Raw genomic sequence first — 25,225 nt, forward strand, 5'->3', positions numbered from 1 at the left:
GAAACTGTTTATGAGAAGGAAGGGTGTGTGTGTGTGTGTGTGTGTGTGTGTGTGTGTGTGTGCGTGTGTGAGTGTGTGTGACGCAATATACTATCAATTATGGAGTATGGCTGAGTTTGTGGTGTGAACTGTGGTGGAACAGTTATGTACAATTGCAGTAGTCTCAGCAGTAAGCCATGTGCACAAGATAACAAAGGCAGGCTCTATTATGGATGCAAACATTAAATGTACATCTGAACTATAGTTGCTGCTTACAGGCTTAGTCTGATTTGTATGAAAATACAGTGATTACCTAATTCATAAAAGTGGAATATGAAAAAATTGTAGTTTATGATGTATTATAATAATACATTGTCATATAATGCATAAGGCTGGAAAAGTAGATAAGCTATACCACTAAATAGAAGTAGAGAGGCAGGCTATGAGTAGTCCACTATGTAGTAACCAAGTGCAACAAAATGTACCAGAGTAGCTGACAAATACTGTCCGTGACCTAAGGAAGGTTTTAGTCCCTAGTGCATAAAAATAGCATAGTGATGACAAATTTGTAAGCAGTAATACTGCTCCACTTAATTTTCCAGTGTAATGACTGATAGTGCATTTTTAAGTGGTTGCATACCTTCCTCCCTATAACAGCCTGTTCCTCACCTTCCACATCTGCTATAATGAGCAATGAGCATTGTTAGGAAGGTGTTTATAAGATAACTTGATGTTATAACATTATTATATCTAGTCTTGATTTTGACCTGTAATTAAGTGTGCACATATTAGATAAGAAAATGACAGACTATATATGCCATCAAAATTGTCAAAAATACTAATCTTGAATCTAAATGTTACATGCTGTCATTTTACTGATGCAAAGTAATTTGTACAAATCTGTCCCATCTTATTGTGGCTTACTGGGAGTGTATTGCAGATTAGTATTTTTGACAATTTTGCTTATAGACACAAAGAGGTCCAGGAAGGACATTTTAACTGTTTTAGTGCCACTAGGTATTGCTGATATATCTTTGCAAAGTTCCTAGTAGATTTTAGTACAAGGTGTACATGGCAGAAAAGATAATTCAGTTGGTTAGACATTGATTGCTTATAGCAGATGTTTTGGTATATCTAAATGGCATATATAGTCTGTCATTTTATCTTTGGTTGGTGAGTTGCCATGATGGGATTGGAAATTTCAGGTATTAGAGTGAATGTAAACTGCATCTAATATGTGCACACTGAATTACATATTTGTCTTATCTAGTACTGAATCTGGGGTTATCTGGGTACCTATTGATCACCTGCTTCTTTGCCCTTTCTTTACATGTAGGCAGTTCAGCTCAGGAAATAGATTCTCCACAAGGTATACCATACAAATTCACAGCATAGGCCACAAATGTATTGGCATTAGTAAAATAAGAATTCTTGTTGACTCGAAATGATGGGACTCAGCATTAAAATGCAACCAAGGCTGTACATCAGAGGAGCAGTTCTCAAATACCCTTGATCTGTGGTAACAGCAGCATTTTGTCTGACTTGCAATACTTTTGCTCCATGTAAATGGAAAATCTTCCCATTAGGTAACTGGATCCAACAGGTTTTGGAATGTAGCCATAACATAATGCTGCTTTCCCATTCCTTTCCACTAAGCAATCTACCACCTCCCACCCGAATTCCCAAGAAGGAGCACTGATCCTTTTTTTCCAGGAGGTTAGATCTCTCTAGTGAAAGCAGCATACAGAGCAAGTCCCAGAAGAAGATAAAGGCACTTCCTTCTGATTTTTCCTTATTCTCAAGGTAGTAGAAGATTTTCGTCTTGTTCTGGTCCACAGTACCCATGTATAGCTCAGAATATTTCAGACAGTTGTGCTTCACTCTCTACTTCACTTGTTTCAAAAATATGAGGGCTGATGCATTCAGTGGTTGTGTAGAATGTTTGTTAAATATATTGTTCCTAAAAAGGTAGGCCCTACTTTGCACCTTTTCCAAGTCAGTTTTCAAGGTTGACTTAGGAGCACTGGTTATGTATTAAGTTACAGTTTTCCAGCGGAGACTGAGGGTATTTAACACAGAAATACAGAACAAAATTTGTTAGCAGATCATAGTTGTACTCCACTGTGCTATGCTGCCACCACTCAAATAGAATGAGACAGAGTCGAGTTACCAGTCATGTAGATGGCCTTCTTATTTGTTAATTGTAGAGTAGAGATGGTTCCACAGATTTGATTATTGTACTTGGCCACATTCATTCCATTTGTCATCTGCAATTTTCAGTATTGTCGTGGGCTTAAGTAAAGTGATCGCCATTCCATGCAGAAAGTAAACAAATGTGTTCTTCTTCTTCTTGTATTATTGACTTATCAAAGCATCAAGCAGGGGAGGTTTGTAGAAAACAAAACAGTGGTCTCACATCTTTGCAGATTTGGTGATAATAGTCTGCCTGCATTAACCCTGTTTGTCTAGCTCAGTCTTTCTTTGGACATAGTTATAGTCATGATTCAGACACTTCTTTTCTATAATTAAAGAGTTCAGTCTTAAATGACTTGCATGCAACTTGGCTGGAAGTTCAAGTCTGCTGCATTAAAGAGTTGAAAGATTTTTCTGGGCTGTTGATTTGAGGGCAACCATAGAGGATGCCTCCATAGACTGACTCCATGCTTGGGCTCTATAAACTAGCTATATATTTGGGTCAGCCAAGGGCATTTGTGCCTCAGTGGAAAGAGCAATAAAAATATATCATTAACCCAAATTCAGGAACAGAAAATCAGAATTATTATGTTCTGTGCTACATTGTAAGAAAAATATTTTTAAACAAGTATAGTACGTTTTCCAGCATCCAAGATAAAACATATTTTTCCACTGCAGACAGTGGAGAAGCGAGAATGGCCAGTTAACAGCACCTGGATTACAATGGTAGTGTTGATGCTTCAGGATGACTGTAGGAAAAGGTCTGTCACTACTTGGACTAAAAATTGGAAGTCTTAAAACATGCAGTTTGCCTAGCTTATTTTGTTGTGTATTTACAGCTATTAAGTTGGTTTGATAACACAAATCAGAGGTAAGTCAAGCAAAAAACTGAAACTGAAAATAAGTTCGTGAATCTGTGCAAGATGCCCATGGCTTGCACTACTGCCATTCTATTTATATATATATATATATATATATATATATATATATATATATATATATATATATATATATATATATATATGTATATATAAATATGTGTGTGTGTGTGTGTGTGTGTGTGTATGTAAGCAGACTTTTATTTTGGAAATGTTCTGAACTGGGCAGTTTTGTCACTATTGGTTCATTGCCTACTGGAAAAATGTTCAAACAATAAATTTAAAATGCACTCTAAGTCTGACAAGTGTGCTATATTATACAAGGAATATAATTTAATAAAGTCAGGAAGGTGTATCAAAGAACACGTGTATGTTTCTTGTTTTGTGCGCAAGGGACCTATGATTTGAAAACAGCCCAAAGGTAATCTTTATTCACCACTGGCCAGATGCATTTTCTTTGGATGTGGTGTGTGGGTTTCAATGCTGTTTCATTGGATGTGAGTTTTCAGGGCAGAGAAGTTTTAATGCTAACTAAGTCTGTTTTCATTATGAGACAGTATTGCTTTGTTTAGCAGATGTCTATTAGTGTTTGTGCATTGTGCTATAAAATGTAAAAATAAAATCCAAATAATCATTGTAGAAGTAAAGCAGTATGCACATTAGTGTTTATGGTAAATGGGGTGAAATAGCTAGGTAATGGGACATTGGAATGGCTGCAGGGGGACTCTGGTGCCATATTTTGGTTGCCTGTTCTTCAGTTTGCATTTGAAAGTTGGTATCCCACAATTCCATTGGAATGGGTGGGCTGATGTAATTATGTATGCAAATTTTATGTTGATCAGTGTACAGATTTGTACCTATTTTTCATGGGCCTTGTCCAGATTTTTGATGTTTCCAGGTTGAGAGGTATGCTACTGACCCATCCAGACCCAAGCCTAAGACTACCCCCAAAAAGGTCCCTCCCCAAAGACCCAGCCACCGACCTACACCTAACCAGCCTGCCCCTCAGTCGCAGCAACTGCTCAGAATGGCAGAAGACTTGATGACTCTTATTACGGGAAGCCAGCCCCACCCTCCCACCCCAACCAGAAGAAAAAGGGACACCTCCCCTGAGGTCCTCACTGACCAGGAGTCAGAAGAATCTGTCCTTGAGGAGTCAGACATGGAAGACCAACCCTTTGCAGCATTTGAGGGCTCTGATGCTGATGACCCCATTCCATCTGCCTCCCCCGAGGACCTTTCTTTTGGGGAAACCTTAAATTCCCTCAGAGAACACTTTCAGTGGGAGGTTCAGGATTACCCTCAGTCTAAGAAGAGACTGAGAGAGTTCCTTGACTTGCCCCAGCATAAACCTCTGGCTATTCCATCTATCCTGGATGTAGTGGAGGATGTTTTCCTAGAATCTGCCCTTTCCCCAGATTCTCTCCCCCCAGCACCCAGGAAACCTGACAGATATTACAGGATGCAAGACACCCACAAATATCTTTTCAAAAACCCTACTGCAGACCCTGAAGTCATTACTCAAGGCTATAAGGGAGCTAGGGCAAAATCATCAAAAAACCCATTCCAGCTGACAAAGAAAGCAGAGCTTTAAACAGAATGGGAAAAAGGTATACACTTCAGCCACTTTAGCTGTAAGAACCTTAAATTGTCAATTTCATATGCTGGAATACCAGCAGAATGTCCTTGAACTGATTAAACAGAAGTTATTTTCCATTCCTAACAGTAGTACTACCAGAGAATTAGCAGACCTCATACAGTCTAGCTCAGAGGTAGCCAAACACTCTTTGCATTGTGGTTTTGATGCCTTGGAAGCTTCTACCAGGGCTGCAGTCACAGGCTCTGTAATTAGAAGGCATGCCTGGTTAAGGGAGCAGCCTTTGCCTGATCATGTAAAATCCAAACTGGTAGACACCCCCTTAGATAAAGACCAGTTGTTTGGCCTTAAAGCTGAAGAGGTCATTAAGACAATGGAGGGTAAAGCCAAGTCCATGCAAACTGTCAAGGACTTCTTACAGGTGCATCCTCCCAGGTTCAGCAGAAACTTCCCCACAAAACACTGGTCCTTTCCCTCACAGACTAAACCAGCCCAGAGAAAGGGACGCAGAGACAGAACCCCTAGACATCAGTCCCATAGCCAACAAATACCCAGGCAGTGGTCCACTGCTGCTCCCAGGAAAGGGAGTTCTAAACCAACCCCCTTCTCCAAGGACTCTCAATGACTTTCTCCCCTCCCCTCTGCCCCTCATGTCAGCAAACAGGCTAGGAAGAAAACTTTCCCTCTTCCAAGAAAACTGGCAGGCCATCATCTCAGATCTATGGGTCCTGAAAATTATTACCAATGGGTACAGATTCTGTTTCAGGGGAAAGCCAAAAAGGTCAGGTTGCCCAGACGTCCCTGAAAATCAGAGGACAGAAGCTATTCATCAGATCAGAAAGCTTTATGCCCAGGGTGCTGTAGAAGCTGTACCAAAGGAACAGAGTAGAAAAAGATTTTATTCAAGACTGTTCCTGGTTCCCAGAAAAGAGGGCACCTGGCGCTCTACCCTAGACCTCTCCACCCTGAATCTGTCCCTCTTGATTCCAAAATTCAAGATGCTGACTCTACAAAAACTACTACCTGTGCTCCTGCCACAAGCCTGGTTAGTGACCCTAGATCTGAAGGATGCCTACCTACATCTTCCTTTCAGACAGTCTTGCAGGAATTACCTAAGGTTCAGAGCAGAGTCCAAACACTTTCAGTTGTCTGCTCTGCCCTTTGGCTTATCCACTACTCCCAGAGTCTTTACCAAGTGCCTGGCTCCAGTCATTGCATTTTGCAAACAAAAGGGTATTCACATTTATCCCTATCTTGACAACTGCCTCGTACAGGCAGACACCAAGGAAAAAGTCCTGCAGGACCTCTCCTTTGTGCAGACCCTACTGACCTATCTGGGATTCACCATCAGCTTGGAGAAGTCGCATTTACATCCCACGTGAAGGATTACCTTCCTGGGCACCCTTCTAGACATCTCAGCAAAAATGCCCCCCCCCCACAGAAGCAGGCCTTCCTACAGTCTTATGTCACCCAGCCTGTTTGTGAACACTTTCCCACCACTACCTCTGATACCCAGGGTGCTGCTCAAGATCAGAGAGGAAGGACCAAGGGCTATCCTAATTGCCCCAGATTGGCTGAGGCAGCACTGGTACCCCATGCTTCTCAGTCTGAGCATGCACCATCCCATCCCATCCCACTATACCCCTCCACAGACCTTCTCACACAACAGAGAGGAAGCTACTGGCAGAGCTTCTAAAAAGGGGGCTGTCTTACTCCTCTTTCAAGACTCATGCTTCAGCTATCTCAGCCTATGTCCAGGCGGAGCAGCCCTTGTTCTCTCAGCACCTCTTAAAACAGTTCCTCAGAGGTGTAGCTCACATCAGACCACCTAGACGGACACCTGCACCAGCTTGGGATCTAAATTTTATTTTGGAAAAGTTGACTCTACCCCCTTTTGAACCAGCATCCCCAGCAGATCTCAAGTACCTGTCTTGGAAAGCTGCTTTTTTGCTAGCCATACTTCTGCCAGGAGGGTATCTGAGCTCCAGGCCCTCATGGCCACTGAGCCCTTCATCATTTTCCACGCAAACAGGGTCTCTCTGAGAAACAATCCCGCCTTTATGCCTAATGTGGTCTCTGAGGTAACCCTCAACCAGACCATTCACCTACCTACTTTCTTCCCAAAACCTACCAATAAAGGAGAAAGAATTCTCCATACCCTGGAAGTACACAGGCAACTGAGATTTTACCTTGACAGGACCAAATCAGTCAGAAAATATGACCATCTACTGGTTATGTTCACCCCTGAGGCAGAGAGGAACCCATTACAAAGCAGACCATTTCCAAATGGATCTCTCATTGCATACATTTCTGCTATGCCTTCCTTGGAAAGATGACTTCTAAATCCATCAGCTATCACTCCACTACAGCAGCCTCTACTTCCACGGCCTTCGTGAGAGTGGTTCCTACCAAGGATATCCTGGAGGCTGATACACGGACATCTAGCTACTCTTTCAATAGGCACTGCCAACTGGCTACATTCTCCAAAACCAGGGCAGGATTTGCATCTGCAATCCTGGAGGGCATGCTAGCATCCCCATAACCTATATAGCATGCCTCCACCCACTTCCTCAGCTTTGGGAATCTTCCCACAAGTGATGATTGCAACAGTTAAACATGAAAAACATAGTACAGTTGTGTACACTTACCATAAATGTAGATGTTTGAGTGTATTCACTGTTGCAGTCCTGTTTCCCTGCCAAGTTCCCCCATATTTCTGTATCCTCTTAGGTGCTCCTGACTATTGGGGGTGCAAGAAAAACTGATGTAATGGCATCGGCTGTCACCCTTTATAGCACTTAGTTGAAAAATACCAGACTTTTGACCTGAGTTGTCAGAGGAGCTAACATTTAGAGGCCTGTCTTTATCCTTGTCTTTCTTTTTTCTAGGTAAGTCAGTAGCTGGTTGAGAGACTGATGCCATATCACATTGAGGAAAACACTCACTAAAATGCCTAGCTACAATTTCAGCTCTTCTTCTTATGGTTCTAGCATTAAACAGGGCACAGAACCTACACCTGGGGATGTCATGCTGTGGGCCTAAACAAGTGTTTGAGAGAGAATGGAAGTCTCGATGTGGGATCTGCTTTCCACAAATGAGACAATTATTGACTTTCTCTGGCATCAGTTAAAAGCAAGAAAATGTTCCCCAATGGGGTACTTAGCTTTAGACGGTTTTCCTCACTCTGGCAATGGCTGACCGACACACTCACAAAACTGCTTCTGCTTCTGGCTCCACATCAAGAAAGACTGATGTAATGGCGTTGGCTGTCACCCTTTATAGCCCTGATGACCTGATGTCAGCCACAGTATCTGAACAGCTGATGCAGGAGGGAAATCCTTTACTCTGGTATTCAGGCAGGCCGAGGGCTACCCAGCAGGGATAACTCACAGGTGATGACTGCAACAGTGAATACACTCAAATATCTACATTTATAGTGAGTGTATACAACTGTACTTTCTTCCCTTTCTTTTGTGAGTAGTACTCTCTTTTGATGTGTTTGCAAAATGAGTGCATTATAACTTGCAGTTATATAGAACTTTTCACTTTGTATGTTTAAGTTTTATATACTTGATATAACTTGCATACAGTTTTTACTCAGAGACGCAGTTACCTCTTATTCATAAAGGTGGCATAAAAGTTATCTCTTTAGTCAGTCAATGTAATCTCAAACTTTTTTGTAAGTGTGTCCTCACTGGCACACCCTTAGTAAGTGTACATCAGGTTAGAACTTCAGTTAGCCATGCACTACTGCCAATGAGTCATGTTTGCAAGCCAATACATAGCCCCACTTCTCAGAACTCACTCTTGTACTGATAGGGCATGTGTATGGCATTGTGTAGGTCTTCACATCATGTTTACCTGCTCAGCACATCAAGCAGATTGAGTGATTCATGAATGATAATAAGCTGACACCTGAGTTACATGTTCACCATGTCCGGCAGAATTGATCTACACTATATAAGAACAACCGGGTGCTGAGAAGTTTCTGTTATAGTATGGAAGACTACTTGAATTCACCAATTTCAGATACTGCCTTTGACTGCTGCAGTTGTGTTATTTTTGGCACACTTTTGTACAAATCATGTCAACATATGTTATACTCTTTGCAAGTAATACCTACACAATTATAATGTTATTATATTTTAACTAGAAAGTTTGCACAATATCTGCACTTTGGCCTTTTGTGTTGGTATAGAAGATGTAGCAGTTACTATTGAGATGATCCTCAAGGTAATATTATGTGGCTTTATAGCAATATTCTAATGAAGGTGTGAACAAATTTAAAAACTTTGATATTAGAAGTAGCAATGTCAAAGTTATATTTCATTGCAAATAGTGTATGGGTAGGCTCTGTGTATGCCTGACATAAACAAGTTTTATTACATTAGAAGGGGACTATGCCTGTGACATTTCTTTTTGCTGGTGTAGGGTGGGGGGTGGCTGTTTCATAGGGGATCTTTGATTTTCATTACTTAACTGAGGGCTGTGTAAAATTTGAAACTTCCTTTTTCTGAAGTTACCCAGGGCAAGTAAACAGTTGCCCACCATGTAGAAATATGCCCTTTTCCCCACTGTAGTTGATATATATTTATTTATATATATATATATATATATATATGTGTGTGTGTGTGTGTGTGTGTGTGTGTGTGTGTGTGTGTGTGTGTGTATGTATATATATATACATATCTATATATATATATATATATATATATATATATATATATATATATATATATATTATTGTGTGGGGCGTAGCCCCCCACCTAGGTGGCTATTACCTTGGCCAGTGTGTTTCTGTTCAGTAATGGACAAATGTTTACTTGCAATGGGTAACTTCAGCTGTTCTTGATTCTGGGTTTATAATCTCAATGTGAATGTAATCTGGGCTTTGTGATTTAGTTGTTTTTGTGTCTTTTGGCTTTTCCCGGTTAGGGGTCGCCACAGCGAAACTCCGGTCCGCTAATGATTGACAGTAGATTTTTATGGTGCCGAGTTGCCAGCCCGAAGCCCAACCTTCAGTGAAGGCATACCCATTCACACATGTCTTTCGGAGGCCACTAGACTGCGGGGAGGGCATGCAGACTCCACACAGAAGGCACTCAAGCCGTGAATCGAACAGGAGAACCTCTTGCTGTGAGGCAACAATGCTAATGCTGTACCACCATGGCTTCTGATAAATTGAATATCATTAGTAACTTTTAAAATAAAGTTGACCAATTAAATATGTAAACGCAAAGAGTGTAATACAAAGGAAATCACATATTATGAAGGCTTTTATGCCTACAGTGTGTACAGTATCTATGAACCTTTATATTTTCCATATGAATTTTACTGCACCCAGCTGCATTTCATATCTGAAAATGCACCCAAGTGTGTGATTATTGTGACATGTTTCACTTCTTTATTCTAGCATGGGATTGGAGGGGGAATGGATTTAAGTGCAGTAGTTTGACTAGTTCAGAAGTTACACAGTATGTGTGTGTGTGTGTGTGTGTGTGTGTGTGTGTGTGTGTGTGTGTGTGTGTGTGTAGCATTTATGCAGGATTGTGTTTGTGGTGACAAGCAATTCTCAGCAAGTGGAGAGAGATATAAATGAAGCTTTGGTATAAAATATATTACCACACATTGCAATTACTAAGAATAATTTAGTGTACATCAAGCTTGACTATGTTATGCATAAACCGCTTTTATCTGTAATAATACTTTCTGTTTCCATTAGGGTCTGGCCTGAACCACAGCCTGATTACGCCCCTCAGTATAACTCCTATGGTGTCACAGTAGCAGAAGCAGAACTGGATGTTCTTACTGGAGAACATCAGCTAAGCCAGGTGGACATACTTTTTGACTGTGGAGAAAGGTAAGTGAAACAATACATTTTTTATTTCTGTCTCTTGATTAGGAATTGCAAACATCATCTTTCCTAACAGCTCTGTTTATTACTTATTTTTAGAACTACCATGGTCCTTTATCTTCTTCAGTATATTGAAGCACCTATCTTTACTATATCATATAGTTGTTGTTCTTCTTTCAGCTTTTCCCGGTTAGGGGTCGCTACAGCGGAACTCCGGTCCACTAATGATTGGCAGTAGATTTTTATGGTGCCAATGTGCCGGCTCGACGTCCACCCTTCAACCAAGGCATGCCCATTCTCGCATGTCTTTCGAACGCCACTCGACCGCAGGAAGGACATGCAGACTCCACACAGAAGGCGCTCCAGCCGAGAATCGAATGGGAGAACCTCTTGCTGTGAGGCGACAACGCTACCGCTGCACCACTGCGGCTACATATCATATTAATTTTTTAATAACATTTTAAAATGTTTTGCAGGATGTTATATCAGTGGTCTTTTGGTTTCTATGACTGGGCTTCATGTAATTCCTGGTGCTTAACACAGTGATGTAGAAAATGATTATGCTGAAAAAGGTATGTATCCTCTGTGTCCTTCTATTTTATTCATTTATTTATTTTGGGGACAGGGTTTTCTGATTATGAAATAGTAATGTGCTCACTCAGATCTTGTACTTATATTTTCAACTGCATTTTTTTTATTTGTTAAGCTTCTCTGCATAGATAATACTGAAATTAAAAGATTCCAATATGTGATAAACTTATTTACATAATCTTCCTTGTGTTTTTTTTTTGTTTTTAATTGTGAAGCAGCTCATTTCAATCATGATAATACGAGTGGGTGGTCAGGGCAGAGGTGGTGTCATTCCTTTTCACAAGATGTTCTGCCTCAACCCACATTATATCATGCAGCTGATGTCATCTAGGGAAGGGAACTGTTTTCATGTATAGGATCCCTGTGCCTCGGCCTTGCAAGTGACATTCTAATTTATTTAACATTTGACATCATTATATTGGTTTCAATTTTTATGATATTTATATGTTTTACTTTTGTTTTGGTCTTCTACTTTTTCAGATTTATACTCCCGATTAAGTATTTTTCTTCAGTATTCCATGATTTAAACTTAAAATACTTATTGAATAAATTTCATTGCTGCAAAAATTTATGCTTACTTCTCTATTACTTGTGTATTGTGGATTAGGTGTCTTACGGCATCACATGCTTCAAGGCTTTTGAGTCGCTATTTATTTTATTTATTTTATTTTATTTTACATTTGTTGACCGGGCTAGTCTAACTGGATATATGTCCATTTTCAGTAGAGGAGGAAATAACATACAATGTAAGAAAAAGCATTGAGACAGTCATATGCAGCAATAATGAAGACATCAAAAACAGTTTAAACAGCTATAATTATAACAGAGAGTTATATTATAAATTCTATGTAAAAATATAGAAGAATAAAAAAAAATTTTTTTTTTTTTTTTTTTTTACAAATCTTAGTAGGTCTTAGTTTGATAGTTCACTTATATAATTTATATGAGAGAAAAAGGCTATTAAGGTGTTTTAAGGAGTTTAGTATTTAGAGAAGGTAGAAGGTCAGAAACAAGAAATTGTTAGTCAGGGTTACAACAGGAGCATAACCAGTGGTTATTAGATGTTTTAAAAAGTGGGAGAGAGGTCTGGGATGTAAGATCAGGTGGTAATTGATTCCATACTTTTCCAACAGAGTTGGAGAACAAGGAATCACCTGCTAAGTTTTTAGATTTAGTTATATCCATAAGGATTTTGTTTGTATACATCTGTTTATATACATTGTCAAGACTGTGAAATGAAATTAAGCAACCCAGAATTCAGTCTATATTGTGGTTTTGCTGGTATGGGAAATGGGTGAGAGATTGTCCTGGAGGGACCTTTAAGGAGAGTCATAGATATTTTCACTATTTCTTTATATACAAGTTTCAGTATATATTTTTGGAATGTTACTTTCTGCTAATCCACATTCACTAAAGTCACGCTTGGCCCCTACTTAAGGACCTTACCTCCCAGAGTTTTCGTTTATGTACTGACAACAGAGTGTACACAGCACCATGGCTGCTATAATAGCTAAAATTTTGTAGTAAAACATTATATGGCAGAGCACAGTGTATCTTTTGTTTTACAAGTATTACTCTGTCTGTTGTGGGAAATAGTAGGACCCTGTTATCCTAGCCTGATACTGAAGCTGATTTCAAAAAAGTACTTGGTGGATTATCCCATCTTATTACACTGCAATTCTGCATTTTTCTCATTCTGTTTACAGTTCCCATCCTGTGTGCTTATGTTTTATCTTACACTGAGCTGTGAATTGTGCATTGGCTTAAGATTGCAAATCTTGTTTTTAACACAAGTTTATGGTAGTAAGTGTTTCAGTAATTCCTAGTCCTGCACTATTAGTTTTTTAGCAGTTTGGACAGTACAGTTACCTCCCACCTCATAGAAACACTGCAGGTGAAAGCATTCTGTGCCTTTTATCAGGAGTAATACTTTCATTTTATGGCTGATGAGCTAGTACATCCTTTTGTGGAATATTTTATGTCATTTTACTTAAGTGAAGATTTGAAATGGATGATCTTTAGCATTAATCATGTAAAAATTAACATAGTAAGAGTGCATTGTCTTATAGCAGACTCTTCACAGCATGCTATTTTGTAAATTCTGTGGCCTGCAGAGATGGCATTTTGCAGCCCTTCATCCTCCCTCTGCTGTTCAAGTTCTAAAATAAATTGAGCCTTGAAATAAAGCTTCCCGGTTTCTTTCCCACAATCTTGCACATTTTCTGTGAAATTATTCAATGTTTCTTTGTTCCTTCTTAATTTAATTTGTTTCCATCCTGAACAGGATAAAGAAACTGTCATCTGTGCTGTTTTAAGAGATTTTCTAATTGCCTTTGATATTGTTTTCTATCCAGTCACTCCTGAATAAGTAGAAATGCTGAGATGTAGGACTGTTTGGTCTGCCACTTCTACCAGTTCTGTCTGTTTCTTAGTCACGTTTGTGTGTGTGTGTGTGTGTGTGTCGTACATTATTTTTATATGCACAAACACACAAACACATATATATATATATATATATATATATATATATATATATATATATATATATATATATATATATATATATATATATATACACACACACACACACACACACACACACTCTGACGCAGACCACCACATTTACAATATACTCTATTTTCATAGAATTATGGGAATACAAGGTAATTGAGTCAGAAGACCATTTACACCTAACCAATACACACCTGAATGCTTTAACCTCCTTCTCAAGATGGGCAAAGCAGGTCAGTCCCGAGGTGAATTTATGGGGTACACATCCAATCATTCAGGTGTAATTTGAAGTATGCTAGGATGTCAATTTGTTTAACTTGCAGGCAAAGCTTTTTTCAGATGTGGGGTAGATGTTAAGTAATAAATTTGTCTCTCTATTTATGTGGTGATGCAGATAAATGTTTGTTCTGGTATTATTGGAGCTGTTTGACTTATGAAGATATGGGAGATCAGTGGAGTCCTTAATGGAGCACAGATCACAATATATGGGCCTATAAGAAAACATTTAGTAAAGGGGTAGTGCTTCAAGTCTTTCCTGGTAGTGCAGGGACTTTAGGTCAACATTCTTCTTGGTTAGGAACTGCTGAGGCCTTTCCAGTTGCTATGTCTAGGAAGGTAAATCCTGAAGGGGACTTTGTACTCGGTAATTGGTCTTATTAGGACTGCATAACAAGATACAATTATTCTGACCCAGATAATATGACTTTAGATATTGCTTGTGCTAAACAGAAGAATTTTTTGGCTACAGCTACTCATTATGATCGAAGGAGAGGGAATTAACTCAGGCTGCAAGATTCCAGACTGTGTAATACTTTTGGAGTGGAGTATTGGTTATACTGTACACTGAGGGAGATAATTGCTTACCAAATGTGAAAATACTACATTGTTTGCATTTAAATTGAGCCTTTTTCCATATATCACTTGCTTATGAGGGGTAGTTCCTATGGTAATGAATGGGTGTTGGAGGAAAATTTGACAACACAAAGTTGTAGTTATTTGCAAAGTTAGTTTTCCAAAGGTTTTGATTCCTGGTTTGGAGATTGGAAAAGCAGATGCCTAAAAGGAGAGTTCCCAGTACAGTGCCCTTGGACACACCACTAAATACCATCATAATTTCTGAGGTGGTATCTGTATGTGACTTTTGTCTTTCAGTCACTTGGCTGTCCATCTCACCACATACATACCTACTTATAAGGCATTAAGCTTGTTAAAAAAGCCAGCATGGGGTATAGTGTCAAATGCTTTGGTTAGATCTGAATAGGATGTGGGAACAGAATGACCACTCACAACAGCCTGTGTAACCTTGTCAAAGAAGTTAAGAAAACTGAGCAGGCAAGATCTCCCTTTGGCAAAGATATACTGATGCGGGTTTAGCCTGATAGAGGTGGTGGTGTAAAATCAGAGAGATGTGAAATGATTTAAGTTACTTTTCTTTACCTTGAATATTCAGAAGTGAAAGATATTTTCCAGCTTCTTAAACGTTCAGCCCATTGGAAGTTTGCTACTTACAAAATCAACATTAACTTTTCCCACTGTTAGCATCTGACATGGCTTAATAATTTCAGCAATGTTGATGTATGTTCATTTTTCTTTTTTCAGTGCAAGACAATCTGAGCTCTGAGCTACTTTTAACAGTTCTGTATTCTTGTAGCACAAGACATCACCAACTGCTCCAAATGCGAGTGCTTTACCATTCTGTGATAACATGAGCATCCCTTTCCTATCACCCCTTACTTCAGACATTCCCCACCTCATTGATACTAGCAGAACACCCCCTGTACCAAATGCAGCTACTGTGCCATAGTGCAATATCTCAACATTCCTTTTCCAGTACTCCATTTTTCAGTCATTTCTGTCTTTTTGATGCCCGTATCATTCCACTAAACTGTAGAACACTGCTGCCTAGCTGAGTGTAATTACCAAGTCATTCTGATCAGTACTTCTCATTCGTTGTTATATACATTGAATCAACCAATTAGCTCAGGGTATTATGCCAAAGTAAATCACACATTTTTTAGTAGTTCATCTGATGTATCTGCAGCCAATTGTAATTCATAATGTATACCGTGTTTGTTATGCATGCATAGCATATTTTTATAACATTGTTAACAAATATTTTACAAGCATTTTATGTAGACAGCAAATATGTATTCATTTTGCATATAGATGTTTGCGGAAGCTTGTCTTATAGCCGCTTTACTTGTCTAATAGTACTGTGAAACTGGACCATGTCTGAAATTGGTATTTATTGTAACAGTACATTATTCCAGTTAAGAAAATATAAATAAATGAAAAAAATACTTGGAACAGTGCTCAAAAGACATGTAGCATATTCTCTGGCACCAAGCAAACACTCTTCAAGCCAAAACTTTAAAAAGAGGTTTTCTGCTGTCATATAGCCAGTGTTTTCATTCAAGATGATGGCCCTCCTTTTAAAAAAGTGGTCCCTCATGTACAACAAGCTGTGTTTCTAACTCCCAGTCTGTCTCCTGACAAAACCTCAGCAGAGTGATGCTTGTATTGCTTGTTACGCATACCTGATACATGTTATGACAGCAGCATCATACAAATGACCCGTTCATTTCCTCTGTACTTGTTTTCACCTCATATATCTTTCATTTAAACTGTTAATTTGAAATGTGTGGATGGCTGGAGAATAGAGGAGCTTGTGAGACAAAAAGATTAATACTTCTATTTGCACAGGTGTGATATCCAGTAGAAAAAAATTCAGTTAGACTGCATTTTGTAATATATTTGTTTATTAGCAAGTCTCTTCTCTGGGGTGCCCTTGGAGCACTGTCCAGTAATTGACACAGTCTGTAAATGGAAATTGAGGAAATAAAACTCAGGACTACAAGACAAAGCTTGCTAACAGCTCCTAGCCTTATCCCTCTTTACCAAACTGCTAGCTTCTGATAGAAATCAACTTTAAGATAACCAGAAAAGGAAAAACTGCTAGTTTAATGTAATGCATCTTAAGTAATATTCTCTAAATGTAACCTTGGCCAGCTACAGGAATTTGTTAGACTTCATACAAAGGACACATTCTAAACAGCTATTGAAAATAGTAATGTGGGTGTGATTTTCTTCCTGGTATTCACCAGTTTGTTGGGGGCAGACCTGTAGAGAATGCATAGTGTGTATAACTGAGGGGCAGGAAATTGTCTTATAATATCTGCATATTGGAATTCCATATGCAGACAGCTAAAGTGAGAATCCACACAAAAGGGTGCTAAACATCAACAGAGCAGGCCGAGTGCAAAATGACAGCATGTCAGAAAACTATAACAAGGGAACAGGGCTGGAAATGGGGATAATGTCCCCATGCAGAACTAGTACAGTGGAGAGAACGTACTTTGTATTAAGCAAACAAACATGTCGGACAAAAAAGGAAATCATTAAGATAAGAAAAACTGGTCAGGAGGGAGATTGTAAAAGATGGCTTTCATGGGGTACACAGAAAAAAAAGAAAGGTGGTGCATTAATCAAATTAAACAGTTTTCTTTTTATTTCCTCACCTATCATCTCTCTTGTTTCTCTTTAATGATCTTTTGTATTCCATTTAGATATATTTTAAATATTTTAAGCAAGTTAACCACTAGGTAAAGCCACCTCTTTCTAGGAACAGCCAGGGAGCATTGCTTGGTTAAGTGGCCTGCACAGTGATACAGTAAGTAAGTAAGTGGAGTATGAGGGTATCAAACCCATGACTACAGAAAAAATCTTATCAGCATGTAGGCATAATCATATGCACTAAACTGATATAGTTATCTCTGACTCATCTGCTTTATCCACACCTTTTCTTATTTATTTTTCTCTTCAGCCACCTTGCCATTCAGCTGTTGTACCATAGTCATATTGTCAGAATGTGTGTGTGTCATTTGTCATTTGTGCTACATTACTTGTGCCACAGCATGGCTGCATTTTATGGATTTTTTTTCTTAACTACTATACCCATTGCTTTGGGATTCCAGTATTTGGCCTACTTTATCCCCTTCCTCCTTCCGGTCAGTGTCATTTTAAAATATGCCATTTAATATGCTTTTCAGTTTCACTATTTTTGAAGCAGCATCAACACTTTCATGGAACTTTAGATTCATCTTCAGTGCAGTTAATGTCATGCCCATAGCTGGTACATTCCAAAAGTAATGATACTTCTTTAAAACTATTGTTCACAACCCTTCAACTGAAGGAAAATAAGCAGAAAAAATAGCAAGAGAGAGAGTAGGTCCTTTTTGTGTATTTTGTCATGCTATATAACTTTTAGTTAAGCTATTGTATAACATTTAGTGATGATTAGTAGTTGTTACTTCTAGCAGTATGAGTAGTAACTCAGAGCTTTCATGGTACCTCTGAACAGTATTAATGCTCTTGATAACTATGAGCATTAATAAGTACATCATTGTACATAAGGCCATTGTGGGTGCACTTATAGCAGTGATTGTGATATCTAACACAGATGCATTGCTTTCTGATGTCCTTAATGATTACCCAGTTTATTACCTGCACTTTACCAACCATTCCTCTATCAATCTTTAGCTGAAATTATTTTAAATTTAGTACGTAAAATGTCCTCAGTCATTTGACCATTGTGGACTTGCCCCTGCAAAAAAAGATTTATAATCTCAGGATCATTTGTTAGTTTTTTATTCTGTTCCATTTTCCAGTGAAGTAGTCAACATTCATGTTCCCACATTAAAATAAAAGACTCACCTTACCAGTGGTTGCACACTGATTTGATAACGGAAATGCAATACTAGGCTAATGACCACTAGGGCCTTTGTAAGCCTAGCTGTACAACCCAACTCATGTTTCTCCATAAGTGCCTTGATGCTTATATGGTTGGGTATACTAGTAAGGAGGTAGCTAAGGGTTATATGGGGGGTATGTTAGTTAGGGATTAGTTTACTTACTGTCAGTCTCTGACCATCAGAGACAAGGGGGCCAGACTAGCAGGGGGATGAATTTGCTATTTTCCATCCAGTGATTGGTACTGTTTGTTTTGCAGATGTTCACGAGATCCATCAGAGCTGGGTCTCAGGATGCCTTATATGCCAAGCATAGATCACATCTCAGTAACCTATGGGATACTGAGTACAGAGATAGAGCCTTAAGGTGAGCTGCAGAACTGGTTATTCATAGACAATTTTCTTCTTGTAAGGAGCCTTTGAGAGCATTCCAGCTGTTGCAAGTGCCTAGTTAGGTTTTGTACTGAATGATGGGTCTGATAAGGGCCAAGTAGAGTGGTATTATAACTTCCTTGGACCTGGATGCTATACCCTTGTTTATGAGATGCACAACAAAGAATGATTTTCCTACTATTGCATTATGTGTTGATCGAAGGCCAGTTTAATGTCTCCATCCATCCATCCATCCATCTATCCATCCATCCAGCCACAACCCCTCTTTCCCATTTTTGCATATGTGGTCAGGGTGTCACTTCAATAGTGACAATTTTCTATATTACTGTTTGCATATGTTCCCAACTCCCTAACTGCACAGTCAACTCTTAGAAGTGTTTCATCAATGGAGTAATTAGCTTGGGTGGATGATTTCGCAAAGGGCACTATAATGCATTTCTTTGTGATGAATTTTAATCTGTGGCACTAGCACCAATCCTTTATTTGTGTCATACCCTCTTGTAGGATATTTGTGTTGTGGAGGAATTCTGTGATAGCTCTCATCTTGCAGTCATTTGTGAACTTGGTGAGCTAGAGGCCTTCCACATTAGGTTTGATTTCTGAGAAATAGATGCCAAGCAAGAGCGAATCCAGCCCAGAGTCCTAGGGTACTCCACTACTGACCATTCTTTTTGTGGAAGTGGTGTCATTAGTCCTGATTTCTTGGGTATTATTTCTGAGCCAGCCAGAAATCCAGTGAGTTATGTAGTGATTTATGCCAAACTCTGAGAGTTTGTTAATAGTACCTGAATGGGTTTTTGTATCAAACTCCTTGAGCAGACCAAGGTAGGCGTATGCACCATTTTCCCCTCATCCATAGCCTTGATGACCTTCTCGTAGAAGTCTGTCAGGTTGAGTAGGCAAGAACTTCCCTTAACAAATGCAAACTGGGATGGGTCCAGTCTCTGTAGGTTGACGGTGTCTTTGTTGATCATTTTCATGATAGTACAGTTCATGGCATAACATATTAGACTTGTTAGATTGATGGGTCTGTAGTTACTGGGGTGGGTTGATGGACCACCCTTATGGAAAGAGATGACCATTGCAGCCTTCCATTGACCTGGTACATAACCTGTTTTGAAGCTGTAGTGGAAGAGTGTCTATAGTGGTCCTCGTAGGTCATGTTTAATGCTATTTAGGAGTCAACCAGGGATATTTCCAGGGCCCAGTGAAGAAGTGTTTTTGACATTGGCTAACACAGCCAGATCCTGCTCCCTGTTAAAAGTTGGGGGAACATATGCTAGAAGGGATTCCACAGGGGTAGTGAGTGAGAAGTTGGAGCTAAATTTGTCAGCCAAAAGATTCAGTATAGCACTCTGCTCAGTGAAGGTTATCACATTTATTATCAATTCTGCCCACTGCTCAGTGTTACCTTTAAAGTTCCTGACATGGCTGAAGAAGGCCTTGTGATTGTCCTTAGCTTGGGGGGATATCCTGACCTAGTAATTTGCCTTGTTAGACTTAGATGTCTTAGTTTCATATTTAAACTGAATCAGAAAACTCTTATCTCTGTGAGACTGTCTCTTTCTGATTTTTGACCATAACTTTTTTCTTTTTTATATATCCTGTTAAGGTTAGGATTCCATCAGTGGGGTTTGTTTTGTTGTTAAATTTGGGCTTATTCTGGTAGGTGCAGCAGCCTCTGTGCAGCCATTCACATGTCTGCACAGGGCTTCAGTATATAATTCTGCAGTGGTAACTGTGTTCTCTGGGTTTGCAGGAGCCTTGAATTTTGACAGTCTGTCACTTAATAGGGTATAGTTTGCTTTAGAAAAGTTTCTAATTGTTATTCATTTAGTTGAGTTCTCCAAATTGATTATTATTTCAAGGGAGACAGCTTTGTGGTCTGACCTCACCATTGAGGACTTGATGGGGGGAGGGGGATTGGGGGTGCAACATTCTCCCATGTTAGTGAATACTAGGTCCAGTATGTTTGATCCTCTGGCTGGAGCACACACTGTCTTGTCCAGAGTGCTTGTGCTGATAAAGTCCAAGAAATGTTTTCTGCCTGCAAGTTAGAGGCAGTGTACATTCCCCAGTTAATGGAGTGGTAGTTATAGTCTCCCATGAATAGGGTATTTGGTTGGATATTGAGCATCTCTAGTAGGTCTAGGTATGAGCTGTGAGCTTCACTAGTCATAGATGGTGACCTGTAGATGTCCCGAACCTGGTATGGAACCTTGTCTATGGATATCTGGATGCATATGAACTCTAGGGCATCATCCTGCTTAACCATCCTGGAGTTGTACTTGTTACTAACATAGATTGAGACACCTCCACTTTTAGCCCCAGTCTGTGTTGTTGTTGGTCTAGATATGTGGAAGATACCACATCCTTGTACTGCTAGAGTACTTTTTGCAGCTTTAAACCAATTTTCAGTAACAGCACAGATGTCTACATTCTCCAGAATGAAGAGAACTTGTAGGGTGTGGGCTTTCTTGTTTAGGCTCCTAGCATTGAGCAGTAATACCTTTAGGTTGCTCTGAGTTTTTTTTTTTTGTCAACATGACATTACCTTAAAAAAGCACTAATGGGTGAATAACGTTTTAGCCAATATCTAAAAGTCCAGGAGGGACAGGTGCAGACTATCCTTGACACTTGATAAAGCAACATGGTCATTTAACCATGTCCTGCCATGCAAATAAATATTGGATCCCCTTGGAGTGAGACCAGAAACTAAGTCAGTTATTAAAATCAATAATTTTCGGTTCATACGGTGGAGGCATCATCCTTGGTGAAGGTAGAATGCTGCTCACTGTAAGGCATGTAACTGTCTATGGCACACCTTCAGAAAGATCCACATTACAGTCACAGAGAACACTGTAAAAGCAAGTGTGAGAATAACAGAAACCGCCATATAACATATTTTAACACCTTTATTGAATTATCACTTAAATAGGCAAACATACATTTATATAAAAGAAAATGAACCATAATAACATGTTCCCAGTTACAAACATCATACATGACATATATCCTTTTGTATAACAATCACACATCTAAAATTACATAAATTGATCAATTCCTGCCTTCCCTTAAACCTCCATCATCCAAAACATTATTCTGCAAGTATTGTTTCAAAAATTTCCATTTTTTGTATGTAACCTGTTCCTATGCTTTTTTAAAGATCCTACTTCCAGTTGTTTTTTCTCCATTACAATATACAGTACTTCAAATACAGTTGGTTAAGACTTGGATTTCCATTTTCTAGTAATTGCTTTTTTGACAGCCACCAGAATTAAATGTGACAAGGCCTTACTATGACTAGGCAGTCAAATTCTGTATTCCAGTTCAAAAAATCATTTCCTTAGTTGCACCCATTTGCTTACACAATATTTCTAACAGAGTACTCTGTAGGGAATTTATAAAGTCTGCTAACTCATCACTCCCAAAACATGTGTTCCTAGTTACCTTTTTCTTTCCCATCACACCTCCAACATTTGTCATCTACCATAGGAAAAATTGTGTGAAGCTTGTTTAGGGTATAAAAATACCTCTGCAAACACTTCCAAGCAAAAATCCTAAATCTTTAAGATTTTGTTGCGTATTTAGGAGCCTACACATATGTCCTCCCGTTATTTCCTTATGAATTGATTATCCATTCCCAATCTTTTCTAACCTTCTCTGATTGATTCCTATAGTTATCATGCAATATTTTATATGCCCTATTATTTATTACTATTTTTAGCAGCAACTCCTGTTCTAGACTATGCTAAAAACTTTACCAGAGCAGGTCTGTCAGTTAGGATTCCTGTCCCTTTCTCTTTACTTTGATATCAATCCCTGATAGGAAAGGCAGACTCTAACCTGCAGTCCAAATGTCTTCTGGCCCCTTCCCATTCTGTTATGTTTCCCTGTCTAGTTCCAGCTCCCTTGTGCCTACTGTCTGTACTCCTAATTGCAGTCATCCCTGTCTGCAGAATCTCCTTTCTCCATTTTCATATTATTGTGTTAGCTTAGATCTTAGAATACTTTCTTCTATGTTATGAACATAAAACTCTGTGGAGCTATTATGCTCCTTAAGAATCTTCATCCAAAAATCACATTTTCTTCTTATTTCTTGAATTTCCGCCCTTCTTTATCATCATCCCTTTCCACTTTGAATTATAGATTTCTGCTTGTGCTAAGTACATGAGCCTTAACTGTGTAGCTCTAAAATATTCCTTCCAATCAGGTAATCCTAAACCTGTTTGTTCTATTGGAAGGATCAGCTTCTCCCACTTGTCCAATGCACACTTACCCTCCCAGATAAAATCCTTCAGCTCTTTACTAATTACTGTCCACAACTACTCCTCTGGTTGAGAAAATATGCCTGATCTGTATATAAAACTAAAGGGACTTAAAACATTTTCACTACTTTTATCTTGCTATCCATATTAATAGGCAAGAGGTTCCAGTTTTTCAGTTTTTTTATATTATCTTTTGTCTCTTCCCACGTACCCTTAGCTGCCATAACAGAATCTCTTTTAACCCATACTCCTAAGTACTTCATTTTATCATGTCCCCATAAATATGGACATTGCTGAACCAAATCATGTATAGGTACATAGTTTACAACTATAGCCTTTGTTTTATCTAAATGACTTTTATAGCCTGAAGAGGTTGAAACTGTCTCAGAATGTCCCACAGCACTGAGATGAAGTTTTCTAGTGTTTATAAGGTGCAAAATAATATTTTCTGCAAATAAAGCCAGCTTTTCTTGATTACCACACCATTTGTCTGCAAATAAATCCAGCTTTTCTTGATTACCATATCAATTATATCCTTGAATTTCTGAGTCCTTTGTGCTTGTGTTTTTTTTCTTTGCTAATGTCTCCAAATACAATGCAAAAAACAAAGGAGAAAGAGGACAGTCCTGCTTGGTTCCTCAGTTCAGATGCAACTTATCAGAAAGAGACCATCCCTCTTTAATTTTTGCCTCTGATCCTTCATGCGCATCTAATTCGCCCTGTTATTGTATCAGGGAATGTAAAAGGTTCAATTGCCCTACCGATAAAATTGTAGCTTACTCTGTTGAATGCTTTCTCTGTATCAAGAACCACCAACAACAGTGGTATTTTCATACATTATGCTTCACTCTGGGTCATCGTTGTTCTATTAACATTGCAGATGTTTGCTTCCCCTCCACAAAACCACATTGATCCATATCTATCAATTTTGGCAACACCTTTGACATTTTTTTTAGCTATTAAAGGCATAACCACTTTATATTCATGGTTTAAAATTGAAATGGGCCTATATGAAGGTGGGTCTGATGGGTCTTTACCGATTTTAGGTATTACAGCCACCACAGCTTTCTTCCAGGATGCTGGTTCTTCGCCTCCTTTTAAAATGCCATTAAACAAAATCTTCTAGATTTTTCACACTTTATTCCCTCCTAGTTTCCAAACTTCTACAGTAATATCATCTATTCCTGAGAGACTTTCCTGCAAATTGATTATATGTCACCATTTTATCTCATCCTCTGCTATCTTAACTGTTAACTGTTGAGCCTCATCTGTCTCTAACCTTGGCATACTTAAGTCTTCCATAAATATTTCCATTTGTGCTCCTTCTTTATTTCTACATTTCTCTGCTTTATACACATTTTCATAAAACTTTTAAATATCTGTAATACCTCTACAGGATCTCTGATTATTTTTCTTGATATAGGCTTCCTAAGTTTGGCAACATCAATTTCTACTTTCTGTTGCCTAAGTCATTGTGCTAAAAGTTTTATTGCTTTGAAGTTATTATCAAAAAACTGTTGCTTAACAGAAATCTTTATTTACTCGTGCATATTATCCAGATACTTCCTTATTTTTTCTGTATTACTTTGCAGTTGTGTCCCTTTTTGTTCTGTGAGCGTTCCCTTATTTTGCAATAACCATTGTCAGCCTCTCTAAATGATTTTTGTTACTTCTTAACTATATTTTATTTCTACCATATTTTTGAACTCCACTTTCATGTTATCCCACTCACCAGCTGTATCTTCTGAAGAAATTTCTATCTTCCCTATTAACTCAAATAATTTTCAATACCCAGTCCTTAAATTCCTGTCTTTGTAACAGTAGGTGGGGAAGTGCCATTGACTCATTTTTACTTCATTACCCTGCATTTTTATCGTAGTTGCTATTGTTGCATGATCTGAAATAGTTATTGGATGTCTGTCAAAGCTTTCAGTTAAATACACATGTTCCTATGAAGTATAACTTCTGTCTAGTCTAGCCCTGTTATTGTATTTTGGGGAATATTATGTAAATACTGTTTGAGTTTCTACTACTGAATTCACATATTCCATACCAAATATTTTAATTAGTTTCTTCAGAAACCTATCCTGTTATATTTTTCCTTCTAGGTCCCCCAGATACATCTTCGCTGTTGCAAATCAAGTTCCATTCCCCACCTATAAGTAATGAAAGCTGATTATGTTCTATTTGCAGTCTACATTTCTTGATATAAT

The 25,225-nt window shown here is 38.6% G+C and overlaps 1 protein-coding gene across 1 annotated transcript in view; it reads left to right on the plus strand.

The window, feature by feature from the left end:
* LOC122795855 (xanthine dehydrogenase-like) overlaps positions 1-25,225 on the plus strand; it is a 5,725,158-nt gene that overhangs the window by 4,925,214 nt on the left and 774,719 nt on the right. Inside the window, exon 31 of the mRNA XM_044064255.1 lies at positions 10,370-10,507. Coding sequence (XP_043920190.1) covers positions 10,370-10,507 — 138 coding nt within the window. The remainder of the gene's footprint in view (positions 1-10,369; positions 10,508-25,225) is intronic.

Source organism: Protopterus annectens, chromosome 2.part2 (genome assembly GCF_019279795.1).
Source record: "Protopterus annectens isolate FY-2018-M chromosome 2.part2, PAN1.0, whole genome shotgun sequence".
Taxonomy (NCBI): domain Eukaryota; kingdom Metazoa; phylum Chordata; order Ceratodontiformes; family Protopteridae; genus Protopterus; species Protopterus annectens.